Source organism: Pan troglodytes, chromosome 11 (genome assembly GCF_028858775.2).
Source record: "Pan troglodytes isolate AG18354 chromosome 11, NHGRI_mPanTro3-v2.0_pri, whole genome shotgun sequence".
Classification (NCBI taxonomy): Eukaryota; Metazoa; Chordata; class Mammalia; order Primates; family Hominidae; genus Pan; species Pan troglodytes.
The window spans coordinates 61,104,301-61,126,412 of record NC_072409.2 but is presented as its reverse complement, the minus strand read 5'-3'; the positions used below and the strand labels follow the sequence as shown (position 1 = coordinate 61,126,412).

General features: G+C 43.4%; 1 protein-coding gene and 1 long non-coding RNA gene across 28 annotated transcripts in view; one reads left to right on the top strand and one right to left on the bottom strand.

Moving 5' to 3' along the window:
- TRPM3 (transient receptor potential cation channel subfamily M member 3) overlaps positions 1 to 22,112 on the top strand; it is a 901,150-nt gene that overhangs the window by 811,970 nt on the left and 67,068 nt on the right. For all 27 annotated transcript variants that reach the window (XM_054658878.2, XM_054658880.2, XM_009456711.5 and 24 more), the window contains 4 exons: positions 2,020 to 2,187; positions 7,359 to 7,499; positions 14,696 to 14,824; positions 19,508 to 19,759. In XM_054658878.2, the coding sequence (XP_054514853.1) occupies positions 2,020 to 2,187; positions 7,359 to 7,499; positions 14,696 to 14,824; positions 19,508 to 19,759 (690 nt within the window). The remainder of the gene's footprint in view (positions 1 to 2,019; positions 2,188 to 7,358; positions 7,500 to 14,695; positions 14,825 to 19,507; positions 19,760 to 22,112) is intronic.
- Positions 9,864 to 22,112, bottom strand: part of LOC104007884 (uncharacterized) — a 194,025-nt gene continuing 181,776 nt past the window's right edge. Inside the window, exons 4-5 of the long non-coding RNA XR_008537294.2 lie at positions 16,080 to 16,167; positions 9,864 to 14,800 (exon numbers count right to left, since the gene is read on the bottom strand). This is a non-coding gene — a long non-coding RNA (uncharacterized LOC104007884). The remainder of the gene's footprint in view (positions 14,801 to 16,079; positions 16,168 to 22,112) is intronic.

Sequence of the window (22,112 nt, the reverse complement as noted above, 5' to 3'; positions counted from 1 at the left end):
GGGAGATGGAAGACTGAAAGAATATGGGGAGCTTTTTGTTTGTTTTAATTTAAGGTATACAACAAGATGGGTTTTTTGAGAGTTTTTTGGTTTTTGTTTTGTTTTGTTTTGTTTTGTTTTTGAGACAAGACCTTGCTCTGTCACCCAGGCTGGAGTGCAGTGGTGTGATCTTGGCTCACTGCAACGTCCACCTCCCAGGTTCAAGCGATTCTCCTACCTCAGCCTCCCGAGTAGCTGGGATTATAGGCACAAGCCACCATGCCTGGCTAATTTTTGTATTTCTAGTACAGACGGGGTTTCATCATGTTGGTCAGCCTGGTCTTGAACTCCTGACCTCAAGTGATCCACCCGCTTTGGCCTCCCAAAGTGCTGGGATTACAGGCATGAACCACTGGCACCCAGCCCCAATATGATGTTTTGATATACATAGTGAAATGGTCACTCTAGTCAAGCAAATTAACATATCCATCATCTTGCCTCATTACCCTTCCCTGTGTGTGTAAGTGCACCTAAAATCTACTCTCTTAGCATATTTCCAGTATACAGTACAATATTTCAGCTAGAGTCCTCGTATTGTACATTACATCTGTATGGTACATACTCATCCTACATATCTGCAACTTTGTTCCCTTTGACCTATATGGCCCCATTTCCCATTTCCTCCCCTCCCCAACCTCACCCCTGCCCCTGACACCCACCATTTTATGGGACCAATACCCCTTCTCCATACCACTCTTCCTGTGGGCTCTTGGCCTAGAGTCACAGAAAGGTTCTGTGATGTGGGTCATGGGCACTCCATAGCCACACTGCTGGTGACCGCCAAGCCCGGCCTCAGGAAGGGAGCCAAGCTGGCTCTCAGCTCCGAGGACAGGGTGTCATGTCCCCTGAAGATGCCAGCATGCCACCTGAGCCTTCGTAGGCCGGCCAGGCACCCAGAATTCAGCATCATGAATTCACAGCCATTTTCCCTGAACTACTTTGGCGTCCCTGTGGGCATTCAAGCAAGGACTGTTCCTGCCTCATTACTTGAGGATCATTTTTACTGACCCTTCAGAGGGGTCTTAGCCCTTCACCTTGGAGCAGTTTCTTCAAGGAGGTTCATCTTCAGAAGTCTTGTGCCCCAGAATTGTTTTAGGATTGAGAGAAGAGGTGAGAGAGGACTTGGGGAATACAGTCAGACATCAGTATTATCATGCAGAAACACACTTGTTCATTCTGAAGAATGAGACCGCCCTCTCAGAAGAAAGGCTTCCGTATTTAGTGTCCTTGCATAGATTTATGCGTGATGTTTATACATGAGAGAAATACAGCACTGGCTTCTCCTGGGGCTTGTGTGTAAGGGGACTCTCTCAGCACATACGGAGCCCACTGGGGTGTGTGTGTGTGTGTATGTGTGTTTGTGTTTCTGCTGTTCTCGTAGCAAATACCAGGAAGATGCCCTAAAATGAATTAAATGCTTTCCTACATGTATTCTCTCAAGGTCAACTTAGGACAGCATTTTTTTTTTTTTTTTTTTTTTGCAGAGATAATCAGATAACACATAATCCACTCCACTTGACACATTAGCAAAAAAAAAAAAAAAATGCCAGTGGACAGATGTATGAATTGATTTCACAGTCAAAATCAAGCGCTGTCTAATGGCTAAATGTAAATCTGAATTCTTTCCCACTTTTGCCTTAAATAGAGTCTCTTTTTCCTCTGTTACCCACATGCAAAGTGGGTGTTAATTGGGTAAGACAAATTTGGGCAAAATGCTTTTTTCCTCCAAAAATGAGACTGAGCTGTGCAAAATATTTCCTAGATGGGACAAAATGATCCTCTTAGTATTAATATGTTAATATGTTAGTTAGTCAGATGTCCAGGTCCCCCACAGAGCATATAACAACTGTGTGTGCACATGTACACACACACACGCATACACTCTTATACCCCATACCTCAGGCTCTCTGATTCTAAACAACCACCCTAATCTTAATCCTTTAAATGTGATTATTATTATTATCATTATTATTACTTTAGGTAATTCTGGGAATTCTACTTCCTCCTTCAATTCTCAGCTTGGAGTTCAAGAACAAAGACGACATGCCCTATATGTCTCAGGCCCAGGAAATCCACCTCCAAGAGAAGGAGGCAGAAGAACCAGAGAAGCCCACAAAGGAAAAAGAGGAAGAGGACATGGAGCTCACAGTAAGAAAACATTGCACAGTTATTCTCTATGGGCAGAATTCCTAATCCACTTGTCCCACCGATATGCTCAAGATTCAGTAACTCCTTAGGTCAGACATCTGCTCCCAGCCTTCCACCAGGTTTAATCATGGAGTGCTTTCATTTCAGTATTGAGACCAGGGTATTGGAAAAGTGTAAATAGCATGACCATAGGGTCCACCCATATGTGAAGTCTTGCAGCCAGCTAGTGGTGCAGGACAAACCAATGAAATTCTAAAGCAAGACACTCTACATTTTCCAAACAAGCGAAGCTTTTTAAACAACCAGATGATGTGTCTGTCTCAGCACACAGAGAAGGAAAGGGAATCCATGATTTGAGAGCAGCCGGCTTCACTGAGCTGGTACTGTTCTGTGGATCAGAAGCTAAGCCTGTATCTGTCTTCAGGGTCAGGCTCACAATTACAGCACTAATTGAATTTTGAGGTTTGTATGCAAAGCTTTTATTAGCTCTTCCTCATATAATTATAGAGCATAGAGGCTTTGTTCTGCAGAGGGAAGGGGGCAGCTGGACATGGGACAGCTTCTTGCAACCCCCGCCTGAGCAGCGTGACTGCCACTGGCTCATGTGCAGAGGCTAAAAATATCACATTCTGTTAAAGGGACAAACAAGGCTTCATAGCTTGGAAGTCATCAAGCAACAGCTCCATAAGGACTTTCTCAATATGCCTCACCCTCCCTCACCACCCCCACCAATGACCATTGCTGTAGTGACCCAGAAGCTATAAGGGGTGAAATCACAAATTAATTTTGCTCAGGTGACAAAAGGCCTTTGCATTATTATCCTAGTAGGACAGCAGTGTGAATTGTTTCTCCTGCAGGTAAACAATATTTGCTTCCAGTAGGCTTCTCCTAAAGATCTATTTGCAGACATAATCCCTGACTTACTGAATGAAAGGCCAACTTTTGTTTCAGTTTGAGGATTTGTATAAAAATCTGTGGAGGAGTCGGCTCAGCTCTGTAACAGATGACTGTCTTCCCTAACAATCTCACCATAATTTTGTCCTCTGAATAGAATATAATAGTTTGATCATTAGAAGAAAATTGGCAATAGTAATACTGAATCTTTATGGAATATTTCAGCTGAACATGTGCTCTGTAGCCAGAATCCTGCCCCATTACCTACTTGCTGTGTGACCTTGGGCACAATTTTCTAACCTCAAACACAGGAACAATAATGTTGTCTACCTCACAAGTAGTTGTCTCATGTAAAAAGTGTGCCTGTAAACTACTTATATTGGAGACTGGCACACTGTGAACTAATACTGTTTTAACAGTGCTAAGTGCTTTACACATACTTACTAATGGAATCCTCACAAAAGTCCCACAAGATAGGCACTATTATTATCCCCATTTTATTTATTTATTTATTTTTAGAGACAGGGTCTCACTCTATCACCCAGGCTGGAGTAAAATGGTGTGATTATAGCTCATTGTAACCTCAATGGGATTCAAGGGATCCTCTGGGCTCAAGGGATCCTCACACCTCAGCCTCCCAAGTAGCTGGGAATGCAGGTGCACCCCACAACACCTGGCCTTTTTTTTTTTTTTTTTTTAAGAGATTGCCCGGGCTAATCTTGAACTCCTGGTTTCAAGCAGTCCTCTAGCCTTGGCCTCCCATAGTGCTGGGATTACAGGTGTGAGCCACCACGCCCAGTCCTAATCCCCATTTTACAAATGAGGAAGCTGACAGTCATAGAGGTTAAATTGCTGAAGGATACCCAGCCTGTTCATGGCAAAGCTAAGATTAGAACCCAGGCATATAGACTCCATCAGCCACACTTTTAGACAATAGGTTAAGGGTGAGAGAGAATGTCTCTCTAGTCTCAAGTGTGGCCACTCAGCTGATTTAGTCCACCATGTAGCAGAAAGAATCCAAAAGTGATGAATGAGCCTCCAAAATCAAGTGTGGCACAGTCCTGACATCAGCACACATCCTAGGAAGACATCCAGAAACTGAATCAGCATTCTCTCTGGTTGGATCTCAAGGAAGAAAGCAAAGGGAGGTAGCTTCCCCTGCTCAGCCTAGAGCTTTGAGAACCTGATCCTTCAAGAAGCCACCATAAGAGATGCATCTCTAGACTAAGAGCAAAGTTTAGTAACAAGAGAATAGACCCTGGCGTTGTTTACTAAGAGCCCAGTAGAAGGTTCTGCAAGAGCTTTGCTGCCCAAGCTTCTTCTCCACAGGCAGAAACAGCAGGGAGAAGGAAAGAAGGAAAGGACATGTGGCCTGGCAAACTCAGGGCTGGACAGCAGTTGTCTGTAAAGTGGACCCTTCCCTTGACTCTGATGGCAAATTCTGTCACTGCTCAGGCACTGGTCAGTGGACAGAACTTGGACAGAACTGCAGAGTGCAGCTCATTGGCACTTCCCCTCCTTTTATGGGATTGATATTTGAGCTTCTGTGTTAAACCAGTATATCCTCTCTTGGAATGGGACATTTTCCTTTGGCCCTTCCAAAACGATACACGAAAATATCAACCTCAATTCACTCCATTTTTGTAGCTTTTAGTAGTTTAGTTCACCTCAAAAGAACTTTCTCAGCCTTGACATCTGTGTCTAGCCAGCATAGATTCTCAAATCATGCTGTGCGGTTTTGTCTATATTTGACCCTGTTAGATTCTGCTTTAAGGAATGTCAAAGGAAATGTCTGAATACAGAGAAAAGACATAAACAAAATCACAAGTTAAGCTGCTTAGGCTGGAATTAATGAAATGTCAAAAATGCTTTACTTAAACCCGTGAAAGACAAGCCTTTTACAAATGCATTCATGCTGGAATATATCTGAATAATAAAGGCAAAACAGGTTTTTGCTTTTGTTTTGAATGCAGTGCTGGTTAAATGTCTCCACTTTGCCTAATAAAGTCCCCACAAGTCCACATACCCAGGGCATGTCTATAGCTCTGTTGGGAAAGTCACCATCCCCAGAAGTTACCCCAAAATGCCACTCTCCAAGATGCCTAAAAACCTTCTGGCTGTCTTTACTCTCATCTCATTGTGTCCGCAAATAGCATTAGATTCTCAAGCATATAAATAAGCAGAACAGAGGCATGATAATTATGTTACATAAATTATAGACAGCCAAATGTCATGTAACCTCAGAGTTTCTTGAGGTCAATGATCAATATTTATAGAACTCTATCACAGTCTAGTGTGCCATGTCCATCAGAAAGATTTACTCCACTCAATGATGAAAATACACACTTCAATAAGTCTTAGTATGGAATCTAACTTTATTAACCCAAGGGACTTTTCCAGCCGGAGTCCACAAAGGAATGGAAGTTACCTTCTCCTGAAATCCTATTGGTTACAGGTCAATCATTTGTGATTATTACATAGTTGAGTAAAGTGGATATTTGAGGTAATGAACCAAGTAGTTGAAACTAATATCTGTATACTTTAGGTAAAGTGGTTTTAAGCCAGAATTATCTAGGATTATCTCTATTCTCAACTTCAAAACTAATGCATTGTTCCTATAATGAGCTCTCTCAACTTTAAGCTTGTTTCCCAGTACTCTGTCTTGCCCCAAATCCTTGTCAGTCCTGAAGTTATAAAGTCTTACCCTGTCTTCACATGTAATAAAAATCTCCAAACTTTGTGAAACTAGCTTTGTGTTAGAACAGTACTGAAGAATTAAAGTCAAGAAATTATGCTGTTATAGATTCTAATAACATTTTTTTTTTTGTTCTAGTGAGTGAGTGATCTCAACTAGATCATTTTAGTCAGGAGTGTCTAAGAAGGTCTCAGTTCACTTTAAAGCCTAGCTAGTGTTTACTGAGCACTTATTAAGTGCCAGATGCTACCTGACTTGTAGGCCAACCCTATAGTGAGTACTTTATTACCCTCATTTTACAGTTAAAGAAACTAAGTCTCAGAGTGGTTAAAAACCTTTCCCATGGTGCCACCAATTTGAAGTGTCTGAGTTAGGATTCAGTCTCCCGTCTGAGTGACCCAGGGCCTGGAACTCTTTCTCAGTTAAGTCATTATAGTTGTCACTGCTACTGTTGTCATGAATGAAAAGGAAATGATTCTGTTCTCAAGGAAATTTCCAGCAGCTTGGAGATGAGGACCTCTCCAGGTCAGGCCTGAATGGAATCCTTCTCCTAGTCCCACGTAGTTGCAGAGGAAGGCAGTGTTCACAGGAACTTCCATAAAACTAGTACCAGCAGTAATTCAGGATTTACAGTGTTTAAAATTAGGGAACCAAGGCACATGCCTAAGGGTCAGGGAGATGTCCCTAACTGTTTTAGTCCCGTTTTCACATGGCCATAAAGATACCACCTGAGACTGGGTAATTTATAAACCAAAGAGGTTTAATTGACTCACAGTTCTGCATGGCTGAAGAGACCTTGGGAAACTCACAATCATGGTGGAAGGCAAAAAGGGGAAGCAAGGCATGTCTTATATGGTGGCAGGAGAAAGAGAGTGACAGACCGAGGAAGTGCCACACTTTAAAACCATCAGTTCTCATGAGAACTCACTATCACGAGAACAGCATGGGGGAAACTGCCCCCATGATCCAATCAATCACCTCTCACCAGGTCCTTCCCTTGACATGCGGGGATTACAATTCAAGATAAGATTTGGGTGGGGACACAGAGCCAAACCATATCACTAACCTAACTAATTGCAGGCACAGCAGATAATTTACCTCTTGAGTATTCACAACCTTTGGATAAATTAGGTATGCTGGTCCAATTTACCTTTGATTTAAGGGTCATTATCATCTGAAGAGACAGAATTTGAACCCAGATCTAGCCTGTTTCATGATATATAGAAAGAGAGCAGGTGGGGAGGAAGAATAGATTCCTGAAGCCTGGCCTTCCCAGGCTACACTGTTTCTTCCTCTCTGGACTCTGGGTATCATCTATAACCCACATCTTCTAGAAGTCCCAGGGTGGAAGAGAAGAGAATGGTCAAGAAATATACCCAAGGCCTTCCATCTCAGGCAAAGGGTATTCACAGATTATACGTGTAGTGCAAATGCACTCTTAGGGAAGGTACAACCTCTAAATCTCTGGGCCCTTGGGTTCTTAGGTTCTATGAGCATCCTTTCCCCATCTGTAAAGTGAGCACATTGAACAACGTGCTCTCCAGAGCCCTGTCATGATGGTAGCGATTCTCTTCCAACATAGGCAATGTTGGGACGAAACAACGGGGAGTCCTCCAGGAAGAAGGATGAAGAGGAAGTTCAGAGCAGGCACCGGTTAATCCCCCTCGGCAGAAAAATCTATGAATTCTACAATGCACCCATCGTGAAATTCTGGTTCTACACAGTAAGCACATTTCCTTTTCTCCTTCCTAGTGGATGGCCACAAGGAGCCAACGTCCATTTCTCATGCATCTGTGTGGTTTTCTCTGCAAGTCATAAGTGCCACACACAGGAGTGAAAGTTCTGTGACCTTGCTTTTTCAATAGCTCTGCAAGATTTGTGGTGTTTGTTAGGCAGCTTTCACAGGCCACATTTTGCCTCCTCTCAGAAAATAAAGGAAATGGTGGAGGTGAGAACTAACAGTAATAGAGGTGAGATGAGTATGAGTCTTGCCTAACAGGAAAGTAGATGTTCTTTTCCGAAATACTTCCTTGTTTTGAATGGATAAGGGCTAGATCACAGTTGCCCATCTTAGATGCCAGTCCTGGATTTGGGGGTACTTTTGGTGGGTAAGGAGTGAGGAGAGTGTGGAAGTAACACCACTAAAGAAGGTAGTGTGTGTATGCATGTGTGTGTGTGCATGTGTAACTACTCACAGTCTGCTAGTGTCATCAAACAACCCTTCTTGTTCCAACACAATTAGCAATATGCAAACCACAGCAGCAAAAACTACTCAAAGGCAACCTACAATCATGGCAAATATTGTTTAGTTTGCACATCCTGTGAATATTTCTGCCTACAAAAGAGTGGATTGTCCCTGAAATGACCTCCTGATATGGTAGAAATGGTTCAATTATTGGTTCTCTACTTCTACTGTTCAGTGATTTTTTTTTTTTTTTTAAGATGAGCTTTTGGCCCAGGTCATCTCCAATTCTTTCCAGCCATGGTGGAACTGTGCCAGATGAAGGATAGTGCATCTGTATTTTTAGCCCTTTCCACAACCAGCTGCGTAGCAGTCATTTGAGTCAGCAACAGGATAATCTGAATCTGAGGCCAAAATGACTCAAATGACCAGATGAGGTGCTTTTCACGTGGTCCTGTGTGCTAACACTTAACATTGACTTTAAAGCTGGGTTTCTCTACTTCAGTGCTATTGACATTTAGGGCAGGATAATTCTTCATTGTGGGTGGCTGTCCCCAACAGGTAGCATGTTTTACAGTATCCCTGGCCTCTACTCAGTGGCAACTCTTCATCCCCCAAGTATGACAATCAAAATGTCTCCAGACATTGCTAAATGTTCCCTTGTGGGATAAAATTGCCACCATTCGGAAACTACCACTTTAAAGTGTGGTCTTGAGAAAAGATAGGATATTATCGAAATATAAATATTAGATGTTTTCAGTGAGGTAAAAATTCAAATTTATCAATGTTAGGAAAAAGAAAAATTCTCTCCCCCCAAAAATAACTGAGGCATGCAAAAATCGTTTCTATTCATATATTTTATACAGCTCTATATTATTTTTAACCTTGCAGAAAACAGCTTAGTGGTGACAAGCATGGACTTTGGAATCAGACAGCCTGGGTGGGAATCCCATCTGCACCTCTTACCGTGTGCCCTCAAACAACTTAATTTCCCCTTCTGTCCACAGTTTTCTTAAGATGCCAATAATAGTAGTTCCGATTTTATAGGATTTAATGAAGATTAAATGTGTTAAAACATGTAAAGCACTTAGAACAGTTCCTTGACATATAAGTACAATGTAACTGTGACTATTGTTTCTTCTAGGCTATTCACGTTGCCCAGCAATAGATAATCAGTGTTGTGTTCATACATCCACTCAACAAAAATAATATCTTTTATTGAGCACCTACTAAGTTTGAGGCAATGTTCTAGGTACTATTATTTAAGTACTCTTTGTAATCCTAACAACTATTTTATCAAGATAATATTTATTTATTTATTTAGGAGACAAACTCTTACTCTGTCACCTAGGCTGGAGTGCAGTGGTGCAATCTTGGCTCACTGCAACCTCCATCTCCTGGATTCAAGTGAGTCTCATGTCTCAGCCTCCCGAGTAGCTGGGATTACAGGTGTTCACCACCACACCTGGCTAATTAATTTTTGTATTTTTAGTAGAGATGGGGTTTTGCCACATTGGCCAGGCTGGTCTTGAACTGCTGGCCTCAAGCTATGGGCCTGCCTCAGCCTACCAAAGTGCTGGGATTACAGGCAATAGCCACTGCGCCCAGCCCAAGATAATATTTTTGCAGCTATTTTACACCCAGGTCTGTCCTTCCTTTTATATTATGATTCCCCAACTGTTTGTTAGCTTAGAACAGGGCTTGGCAAACTACAGCTTTTGAGCCAAATTCAACCCATGGCCTGTGATTGTGGCCTGCGAACTGAGAATGGTTTTTACATTTTTAAAGGGTTGAAATAAAATTTGAAAAGGAATACTTGAAACACATATTCAAATTTTAGTGTCCATAAATAATTGGAACACAGGCAGACTCTTGATTTCTGTTAAAAGAAAAACTTGAGCCGAATAAATTTAAAGGAGTTTAATTGAGCAAATGAACGATTCGTGAATTGGGCAGTCTTCCAAGCCAGAGTAGGCTCAGAGACTCTGGCAGGGCCACGTGGTGGAAGATTTATGGACAGAAAAAGGGAAGTGGCATGCAGAAAACGGAAGTGAGGTACAGAAACAGCTGGATTGGTTACAGCTCAGCGTTTGCCTTATTTGAACACAGTTTGAGCAGTTGGCTACATTTGATTGACCGAAACTCGGTGATTGGTCTTGTTACACCTTCATTTGTTATAGTTCACAATGTACAGAGAAAACTTCAGGCCGAACTTAAGGAGGCAGCTTTAGGCTAAATCTCATTTACCATTAGCAATAGGCTGACTGACTGCTTTTGTGCTACCACATCAAGTTGATGAGTAGTGAGAGACAGAGAGAGACTATCGGTTCTACAAAGCCTTAAAAGTTAACCAGTTGGCCATTTGCAGAAAAAGTTTACAGACTCCCGAGAGCAGAAATCAGTAGAAATAATAGTATCAATATCTCTAAAACGTCCATGATGACAAGGGAGTTTTGTTAAAAATGCAAATTTCTAGCCCCATCATAGACCCATGGAATCCAGTCTTCAGGAAGGAGCCTAAGAGGCTGTGTTAGTTTAACCAGCTTCCCAGGCGAATCTTATGATTGGAGACACTTGAGACACGCTGCTTTGCTTATGTCATTGGCAGCTTGTTGGGAGGCTGCCTCTTTGGCGGGGGGGTGGTGGGGCCTGTGTGTCCAGCACCCCTTCTGCGTGGCTGACTGGATTGGCCTCAGCAAACCCATCAGACTGGATCCCCCAGATCTGTTCAATTGTGTTTACATGATTCTCCAAAATTCATCTTCACATATTGACAAAGCCCAGGCCTCGAGGAAGTGACTGGAAATAAGGTATGCCAGTCTTTTGAATCACCAGACATGCTTAACAGTACAATTCAATTTCAGATTGAAGGTCCCATGTGCTTTGGGCTGTGTTTTTCTCTGTAAGAGTATTGCTCACCAGATTTCCAAAAATGGTCTCTCCTACTCTCCCAAGTTTCTGAAAAGTAGGACACACTTCATTTCCATATAACCTCACTTCTGCATCGTAGCAAGTTTCTCTAGGAGCAGGTTGGGTCCTCTTCTGGTCCAAGAAGAAAGGAGGCAGGGGTCCAACTGGCTCCTAGACCCTGCTTGTTTTGAGAGCCTATTTCAGGTATCCAGCTGGAGAGGATTCAAATTCAAGGTGTGAAGTGGCTGCAGGTCAGAGGACACAGTGTGTGCTCTGAGTTTCTCTAGTAGTGACCAACTCTATCCTCTACAAGACCATGTGCCCCTCTGCTCTCCAGAGGTAGTAGAAAAAGGCCCAGGAAGAAGTGAGGAAGAGCAAAGCCCCACCAGGGATCCATAGCAAACTGTGTCAGGCTTTAGTGCTTGTGTTTGATAGTTTAAGAAGCATGAATCTTAGTTAATGGAAAATGCATAGAAAGAAAGAATATATGTTAATAAAATACAAATTCATAGAGTTCTCCTACTGACTTAAATAAGACTCACAGGTTCAAAAGCTTGGAAATTCTACATACAGGTTGCTAAACCTTACAGAATATACATATATATATATATATATATATACACACACACGCACACACATACATACACACACACACATACAATTAAAGCATGTCATGTCAAGATAATCTACAGCAAGGCTGCATGAATGTTGGTGAGTTCTATGATAGGCTGCTTCCAGGACAGCAGCCAGTCCTCTGTTATGCCATCTAAACATAAGACCCTATTTTCAGAAGTCTGTATTTTGAGAGTTGTCCCAAAATATTATATTATAGCTTGACTATGGGAAAAGTTCATTATAGAATAACTGTGATGTAAAAAACAGGCAGGGGCTAAAAATGATGAAAGTGGAGGAAACATAACCAATAATGAGGGCAATTTAAAAAAAAAGAAGAGAGGTGTGAACAGTTAATTGGGGATCAAAGGGAAGTAAGGACTAAGGGAAGAGGAGACAAAAAGAATAACAGAAGCATCTTGGCAAATAAAGAGGTGGATATCAGCCAGCATTTATTGGACCTCTACAGTGTGTTGGGAGATACAGACAGACAGATAGATATATAGATCCCCAGTCATTATAAAGGCCCTATAAGGAAAGTGGAAGTGATCCCATGTTACAGAATGGAGGCCCAGGCAGGTTAACATTACAAAAGGTGATACAGCTAGGAAGTATGTGAGCTGAGATTTAAATCCAAGCTTCACTGATATCTATGCCTACCTTCCTTCCACTGAACACATTAGACTTGTATTCAGAGGACAGATGTAGGTTCAAGGAGTTACTTAAGCATTAAAATAGGTTTAAGGAGTTACTTAAGTATTAAAATGCAGAGGTTCTGGAAGAATGTGCATGTCACTAGGCCTACATATGACAAGAGAAGATAATGCTTTGGAATGTTTTGCAATGATTTGGGCAAAATGATAAAACCAGGGCAGTTAACAATATTCATTTCACCTGCAAGTGATGGAATTTGACCCAACTAAGAGAAGGAAGCAACAAGGAGAGAGAAAGAGTTCAAGTCAGAAGGAGGCTGAGAGTATATTTTAGAGTTTTAACCACTAAAGTCCTTTTTTTGTTTTTTGCAGTCTGTACTCACAGGACTACAGAATTAATGCCAGTGTATAATAATGGTAAACGGAAACCATATGAACCAAGTTCCATTTTGAACTGATTTTTAAACAGCGTCCTACACAATTTTAAGTAAACTCTTTCATGAGAAGTTTTCATGATTTGCCAATGCTCCTGAAGATGGGGAGGGGTAGGAACCTAGGCATAGGTTGAAATGATAGGCCCCTGGGGGTGGGGGTGTGCCAGCACAAACCATGCATGTAGAGAGTGAGCCCAGATATCCAGCTCTCATAAGTGATCTTATTTAACTCCGACATACTTCACCCTTTAAGAGATGAGGGACTTTTGTGCAACAGTTGTGTCTGCAAATGTGTCAGTGTGATGGGGTCTCAGAGATACCTTGGAGTCATATTAAGACTCTATTTAGGCGAGGCGCAGTGGCTCACACCTGTAATCCCAGCACTTTAGGAGGCCGAGGCGGGCAGATCACTTGAGGTCAGGAATTCAAGACCAGCTGGCCAACATGATGAAACCTCAGTCTCTACTAAAAATACAAAAATTAGCCAGACGTGGTAATGGGTGCCTGTAATCCCAGCTACTCCGGAGGCTGAGGCACGAGAATCGCTTGAACCCAGGAAGAGGTTTGCAGAGAGCCGAGATCGCACCACTGCACTCCAGCCTGGGCAATAGAGTGAGACTCAGTCTCCAAAAAAAAAGAAGAATCCATTCAGCTGAGCATGGTGGCTCATGCCTATAATCCCAGCATTTTGGGAGGCCAAGATAGGAGGATCTCTTGAGCCCAGGAGTTTGAGATCAGCCTGGCCAACAAAGTGAGATGCTGTCTCCACTAAAAATACAAAAACTTAGCTGGGTGTGGTGGCACCTGCCTGTTATCCCAGCTACCCAGGAGGCTGAAGTAGGAGAATCACCTGAGCCCAGGAAGTCAATGCTACAATGAGCCGAGATCACAATGCCACTGCATTCCAGCCTGGGTGACGAGAGTGAGACCCTGTCTCAAAACATAAGAGAATTAGTAGAGAAAGCAGCATATCCCCCAGCAAGGCTGCAGCTTCCTCCACCTTCTAAGCTGCCTTCCCAGCTCCAAAGTCATGCAGTACCTCCAGACCCCTCAAGGCCTCAATCCTTTCACCCACACTGTGTCTATTCTTTGCTACACCACTCTGAAGAGTGCAGCAGATTTTAGTTAATAAACTCCCTCTTGGTTCCTGCTCACAGCCCCTGAGGCCCCTAAGGCCAGTGAGTACCTCACTTGACTTGAGGCATTGTCTAAGGAAGGCCCAGCTAGTCTGCCATTTCCCTTAAGGTGAGTGAGTCTTCTCTCAAGGCTCCTCAGCCCCTTATGCAAGAGCCACCAGTTTCCCTGCACTTCACTCACCTTGACACAACTGAATCTTCCAGGAGCAGTCACCAAACCCTAGGGAGTTCTTCCCAGACATCCAGCAATTCAGCCAGTCACATCAGGATTCAACCCCAACGAGCCAGAGCCTCTTGGGGATTAAACCCCACACCCGTCCACAAAAGGCCACACGGACCCTTTCCTTTCTATAAATTGTGTTGTCTTTTCTTGTGTTGTTTCAATGAAGCAGACACCAGGAAGGAATATCTTATCTTAACTTGATTAGGGCAGGAAAGTGGTGAAATGAAAACAGGTAAGACCCTCCCAGGGCACTGACAAGCGAAGCACTTTAAGCCTGGGCTATTTTTATGTTGGTTTGACCAATTTACAGGTGTTACATGCGTCTTCCTCTTCCTTTGCTTCTCACAGACACTTATTCTGCCTGGCATTCATGAGGCAAAAATCCACTGTGCTGCCCTAGTTTAAGAACCTAAGGTCCACGCCTGAGCAAGAGCCGCCACTGACAGCCAAGGCTCCCTTTTTAGCCAAGAAAACACACAAAAATGGGTAACTGCAAGACGAAATGATGCATCATGACACATAGATTTAAACGAAGCACCAGAGCCCCAGAGATACATGTACAGGTCAAAAGGAAGATTGCATATTATAATCCTTCAAGTATTACTGTCTTTTCTAATTCTTTTGGTAGTTTAGCACCTTCAAGTTCCCTTTGTCATAAATTCTGTGTCCTGCTTGCTGACCCTGCTCTGTGCTGCTGTTCAGTGGCCTTGGCTGATGCTGGGGCTCCTGGGCCTGAACAGCCAGAGCACTGTATTGTATTTCCTTACAGCTGGCGTATATCGGATACCTGATGCTCTTCAACTATATCGTGTTAGTGAAGATGGAACGCTGGCCGTCCACCCAGGAATGGATCGTCATCTCCTATATTTTCACCCTGGGAATAGAAAAGATGAGAGAGGTAACGGCTTTTATAAAAGAAAACGTAAGAGAAAGACAGTGGTTAAGTTCTATCTGTGGATGGAGGGGACAGGAAGATGCCTGGGATGCAAATTAAGCCGGAAACTGTTTTCTCTAACTCTACCACAGCTGCTTCTTTGCTCCTCTGACAAACCTGGGGAGGCTTCACAGTGTGGTGCTTATAGGGGTATAACTCCCTGAGTGCTTAGGATTTGGTCTATTCTCTGCTAACGTAGCCTTTGTCCCAAGAAGGCCTCTAGTTGTTTTTGATGCCTCATCCCTATAAACATGACTTTCCAGATTTTGCCACTTTTAACTCCCATTTCTCCCCCTTATTCTGGGTGTCTTCGGACACAGCCTGCCAATACCTGTGACTCTCTGGATGTATTTCGGCTGCTTTAGGAGGAACTCTGCTTTCACTCATTGATTGGATTTATTCTCTGGTTTATTTCTTAACATTCTGCTCGTACCTGCTGGGCACCAACCACTCTGCCAGCAGGAGGGACCACCAAGGTGAACTGAACACAGATCCTTCGGGTTGTGAGTGCAGGGTCCCTCTTTTCTCCCCCCACTTCTATGGCCTAAAAGGAGCCTTCAAAATGCCACCCCTAAATGGTTTATTTGAAATCAGAGCTAACCTCAGGGGCCCATCAGATTCAGAGCTGCTAAAAAGAATGTGATTAAGTGAAAATCCACAAGAGGGCTCTGCAGCCCCACTCAATGTTCACCACAAGCTCCTATTTCATCAGGGAAAGCCATTAGGAAGGCAGGCTTAGGAGGTAGTGCTGATTTCTCTGCATTTTTCCTGAAATGACAGTAAGCAGGACAGGCCCTTTCTGGAAGAAATGCTCCCGTTCAAGTCCACTGGGTCTTTAAGAGCTCAAGAACAACCCTAAATGCTATACTGCAGTGGGTGGGAAAACATACTGGGCACCATAGGAAAAAAGGACTCCTACAAATCCACAACTTCATTCTTGCCTTCATTACAAAGACAGGTTAAAAGGCAAGGGTTTCAGCTCTATAATGTTCTCTTCCAGAGAAAAGATGCAGTATCTGTTAGATGCAGTTGTACTGGGATCATTAAAAAATGTCTTATCTCTTAAGCCCTTCTCTTGAGTTTTTAAACTATTTGGGTGATATTTTAACTCTGACTACCATCTCCCCATCCTGAGAACTTGGGAGTGGGTCTGCTAGTCTTATTTTACAAGAGCCTGGATTTAAAAAAAAAAAAAAAAAAAAAAAAAGGAATGCCTTGCCTTGTTCCAGCTGGTTGTCTACACTTCGGTCTTCCCATTCATGGTGCCTTTTCTTCTTGACCAATGTTGTGGATTTCCCATTTGTAAACTGAAAAACAGTAATAAATTTGCTTTGGTCTTTGTGCAGCTCTCTGAGAACTGAGGCCTGCTCCTGCTGGGGCCCTGTGGCTGTGCTGTGCCAGCTGGCACTCGAGCGATTTAACGCCTAGACGCATATTCCTTCCCCATGATAAGCAGAAAAGGGAAGGACTCGAGCAGGGAGATTGGAGTCTCTCCAGGGACCAGACTGGGAGAAGACAGGGAGCAGTCTGTACTCCACGGACTGTTCTGGCAGAGGCTGCCAAACGGGCAGGCTGCCAGGAGCCTCGAGGCCTGGATATCCATTTCTCCTGAAGAGGCATAGAATAGCAGGGAGGGCAGGGCTTTGGAGGCTGGAGTCAGGAAGGGGTCAACTGAAGATTCCCGCTTCCCGTGGGGAGTGAGGCGGTGACCACCTCCGAGTCTGACCTTTTCCTCTGCGGCTCAGTGAGGCGGCGCCCCAACCCCTGTGTCCTGCCCTGAACTCACTGAAGAGTTGCTTGACGACCAAAGGGTGAGGACCCCACAGGCCATGCCCTTCCTGCCTCTTCACAGTCAGCACGCAGGACCTCCAGAGCTCAGACGCAAGATCCTGGAAATGTGGAAAAGTTTGCATGCTTTGGTGCCTTCCCAGGGATACACAAAAGGAAGGCTTTGTGGTTTCCCATGATACCCCCATTCCCAGCCCCACATACTTCTGCCCGGAGTCACCAAAGCAAGCCCCGGTAATCCCTTAATAGCATGGCACTGTTTACAGCATGCGTGGGTAGACGTTATCTCATCTGGATCCTACCCCCGCCGACAACTCTGTGAGGTCGATGGCGTGACTATGATGACGTCCCACTGCACAGGTCTGGGAACTGAGACTCAGGGTTTTAGCAATTTCCCCGTATCCCACAGCTAGAAAGGACAACTGAGTATGAAACCTGACAGATCCGTCCCTAGACTCACTGCTCTTTCTACTCCCCCACGATGCTCCTCAGGCTCCCAGGGTTCTAAGACAGGTGACTGAGGGCTGGTTCGAGAGGTGGAGGAGGCAGGGGGGATTCTTGACTTTCCACTTCTGCCTCACCCCGGACTGTTCTGCTCTCATCTTTTTTAATGTTGGGACTTTACCAAAAAATGCTTCACTATTTAAAAATGATACTACAAACCTCTGTGTTTAGCAGTTTTAGGAAAGTGTGAGCAAAGGGTTGGAAAAGCTCAAGGCATTGCCCATCAACCCCCTCTCCCAGCTACATACACGGATTTTTGCTCTGTTAAGATGCAGCCAGGGAGTGAGAAGCCATCAGGACAACACCAGCTGCAGAGATTGCTGATGACTAGGGCAGTGGTTCTCAAACTGTGGCCACCAGCAGGAGCTGGGAACTTGTTAGACATGTAAATCCTCCACCCCACCCCCAGCCTCCTGAAGCAGAAACTCCAGACTGAGGGCCCAGCATCTGTATTTTACCCAGCCTTCCAGGTGATTCTGATGTGCACTGAAGTTTAAAAACCCTGGGCTAGGGCTTAGGGCAGGACACTGCCTGTGAAAAATAGGGCTCCCAGGTAGCTCCTGGTACCCTGCTCAGCTTCCAAGTCCCAGCCCTGACTTACAAAAACCCGTCTTCCTTAGTATTTGAGAATTAGGTAAATCATTATAGTGGACATGAGGATTCACACAAATAGCTGGATATAGACCTGCCTCCAGTCTTTTCTCTCCTCTCCTTTGAGAGGTTCTGAGGTGGGGAAAGGGGTTGGTCATGGTTTGAAGAGATGGAATCCTCAGAGGTAAACACCAGCAATTGAGGAAGGTGGCCCTGGTGCACAGCTTCACTAAGTGGCATTCCCTGGCTTCTCACATCCTGGGGTGGTCTGTGATGCAGGATGGGTGCAACTTCTGCTGTCCAGCTGTGCATTTCATAGACCCATGCGTGGTAGCCCCTCTAAGTTTAAGGTAAGGCAAGAGTCCCACAAAGGAGTTAGGATATGCAAGGAACTGGAAAATTGCTGTTAGTGCCTACACAACAGTCAGTCTGTTGACAAATATGTATTGAGTTTCTATTATGTAACAGGCCTGGGGTACAAAGGGTCTGCCCTCAGAGCTTCAGTCTAGGAAAGAGAGAAGAATGGATGGACAGATTAATAAATAGATGATTGATAGATTGATTGATTGATAGGCAGACACACATACTCATACACACATACATATAAAAGCTACAGTAGATAATTTCATATAGTGATAAAAACTTCAAAAAAATAAATAGGGTAATGTATTGGAGAGTGACTTGGGGACGTGAAGTCGGCTGCAGCTAAAGTAGTCAAAAAAGGCCTTCCTAAAAAGGGGACATTTGATCGGAGACCTTGAAGATGAAGAGGAGCCAAATACAGATCTGGGAGAAGAAAGTGCTGAACAGAAGGAATAAGTACTAGCATCCTGAATATCGAATAAACTTGTTATGCTTAAGAGATGACCAGTATGGCTGCAGGGTAGAGAATAAAGGAGAATATGGTGGGACGTGAAATGAGGCCACCATAAGGAGTTTGGATTTTTCACTATTTGTAATGGAAGTCATCAGAAAGCTTAAGCATACAATTATGATCATTTGCTTTAGTTTCTGTTGTTGTTGTGTTGTTCATTTGTCTCCTAAGTCTTTTTTTAAATTGAGGTATAATTTATCTACAATTGAACAACTCCTAAGGGTGCAGCTTGAAGAGTTTTTACCTATGCATATAACCTGGTAATTGCCAGCCAGATCTTTAAAGATCCAGGCTTTTAAAGATCATTATTTGTGCTGCTCAGAGAATGGGTTGAGGGTAAGTGGGCAATGACGATGGTGGGGATACCAGTTAGAAGGCTGCTGCAATCTGTAAGATGTGATGGAGCTTAGAATAGGGAGGCAGCAGTGGAGGTGGTGAGAAGTAGTTGGCTAGGTTGCATTTAGAAATAGAGGTGATAGGACTTGGTGCAGAGGATGTGGGATGTGAAAGAGAAAAATGGAGGAGTCTTCCCAAGTGAACAGCCTGAGGAACTCAATATGGTGGCACTGTTTACTGAGATGAAGGAAGACTTCAGAGATTTGCAGCATACTAGGATTGAATCATTTTATAGCAAAACTCTTATGTGTGTCTTAGAATTTTACCACCACCCAAAGAATCAAAATTATTGCTTATATGTGCCTTTGGAATATTGCAGCTGAATAATCACCTAAGCTTAGCTCAACTGGACTTTTATAGCATGCAAGTATTTAAGTAGATATAGGTAGACAAAGCAAGCTACTAACATCAGCCAACAGACCAAGCACTTCCCAACTGGGCTGAAAATACAGACAGAAACCAGACCTAACCCTGCTCTCCTTCCTGCCTTATAGATTCTGATGTCAGAGCCAGGGAAGTTGCTACAGAAAGTGAAGGTATGGCTGCAGGAGTACTGGAATGTCACGGACCTCATTGCCATCCTTCTGTTTTCTGTCGGAATGATCCTTCGTCTCCAAGACCAGCCCTTCAGGAGTGACGGGAGGGTCATCTACTGCGTGAACATCATTTACTGGTATATCCGTCTCCTAGACATCTTCGGCGTGAACAAGTATTTGGGCCCGTATGTAATGATGATTGGAAAAATGGTAAGCAGGGTCTTCTGATTCCATGTTATAAGTTTTCAGAGGAGGAATGGTGATAATAGATAGAGGGAAATAATTCATTTGGGCCTGCTATCAAAGTCTAAATGAGATGGCCCTAGAGGTGTTTTATTTTATGAATTCCTTTTGAATGTTTGGGGGTTTGACTACATCTATATACAAAACTGGAGAATTTATCCATCAGTCACTCATTCATTTACTGAAAAATACATAAGATCATCTATTTCATGCTGGACACTGGACTAGGAGTTGGGTATACAAAGATGTTCTTTCCATGAGATTAAAATTGATGGGAGAGAGAGGGAGGGAGGAATTACCACACCATGTGAAAAATGCTGTAATAGAGATGTGTATAAAGTACAACAGAACCACAGAAAAGATAATATAGGTCAGAAAAAGCACACAGAGGTTACATTTTAGCTGGGTGTTGGAGAAGGAATGGGTCTCCACTACAAATTTTTAACAGATTTTTTTGAAGATCCTGTATTTTTAAGTAAAGTTCTAGAAAAATGCCTTTCCCTACACAAAGGGAAGAAAAACATAATTTATTTGCGCTGAGTTGAGTTGGGTTGAGTTGGGTTTGAATTGAACATTAAGTTCTATCATGCATCATGTGTTTGTTACACTACTGGAAAATGATGTCTGTTAAGAACTAGCTTCCAGAATGATGCTCCTACTTATCGAATTCTTGAAGAAAAAATCCCAAGTAACAAGCTAATATGCTTCCCTACAAATGGCCGAGGACTTGTTCCAATAGTCCTTGACCACACACCAGCTTCCAGACTTTTTCCGTAGAGACTGAACCCTAGGAGAACAGCATCAGTGTGAATCTGGGAGTGCATCAGTAAACAAGCTCCCTCTCAAAACTCACTAGAGGAAGAATCAGAGCCTGAAGCCAGAACTGGGTACTTTTCATCAGTTCTCCCAGTTTTCTAAGTGTGTCCCCTACTTCATCTTTACAAGATATATGTGGAAAAGCTAAGTACATCTGTCCTACCATGACGAACACCTCTTTCTTACTGAAAAACCTTTTTTACTGGTCAGACACAGTGGGTCATGCCTGCAATTCCAGCACTTTGGGAGGCTGAGGCAGGCAGATTACTTGAGCCCAGGAGTCTGAGACCAGCTTGGGCAGCACAGTGAGACACTGATGATACAAAAACTAATGAAAAATTAGGGCCGGGCAGGGTGGCTCACACCTGTAATCCTAGCACTTTGGGAGGCCAGGGTGGGCAGATCACCTGAGGTCGGGAGTTCAAGACCAGCCTGACCAACATGGAGAAACCCTATCTCTACTAAAAATACAAAATTAGCTGGGCATGGTGGCGTATGCCTGTAATCCTAGCTACTCGGGAGGCTGAGGCAGGAGAATCACTTGAACCCGGGAGGCAAGGTTGCAGTGAGCCAAGATCACACCATTGCACTCCAGCCTGGGCAAGAAGAGCTAAACTCTGTCTCAAAGAAAAGAAAAAGAAAAATTAACAGGGTGTGTGTTGACATGAGCCTGTGATCCCAGCTATCTGGGAGCCTGAGGTGGGAGGGTCACCCGAGCCCAGAGTTCAAGACTGCCGTGAGGTATTTTTTTCTCGAAAACAGAAAAAGAAAAACCTCTTTGCTAATATCTTTCACTTCACTTCCACTGTATGAGCCATTGAAACCAATGATTAGTCAATAGATGTTCTTTTTTTTTTTTTTTTTTTGACAGTGTTTTACTCTGTCACCCAGGGTAGAATGCAGTGGTGCCACCTCTGCCTCCTGGGTTCTAGCAATTCTCCTGCCTCAACCTCCCGAGCAGCTGGGACTACAGTCACCTGCCACCACGCCAGGCTAATTTTTTGTTTTTATTAGAGACGAGGTTTCACTAGGTTGGCCAGGCTGGTCTCAAACTCCTGATCTCAAGTGATCCACCCGCCTCAGCCTCCCATAGTGCTGGGATTACAGGTGTGAGCCACCATGCCTGGCTGATGTTCTTTATTATTATTACTTGAGATTTACTATATGTATCATTGCTAACTCAATATTTATGGAACAGCTCTGTGTATGTATGTATGTATATCTCTACTGAAATGAATCTTAAATAATCACGACTTTTCTTACAAAATCACTAACAAACTCATGCAAAGAGAGGAAGAATTTGAATTCAAAATGAATTGGGCATAACACATTGAGCAATTTATTTAAACCCCTTTGAGACTTGGTTTACTTGTTTCTAAAGTAGTGATGTATAATAAATGCATATCTTATAGGGTTATTGTTGTAATTATTAGAAATAATACATACTAAATGACCAGCTGTGTCTGGCTCATAGCTGGTGGTTGACAAATTATATCTGTTATCA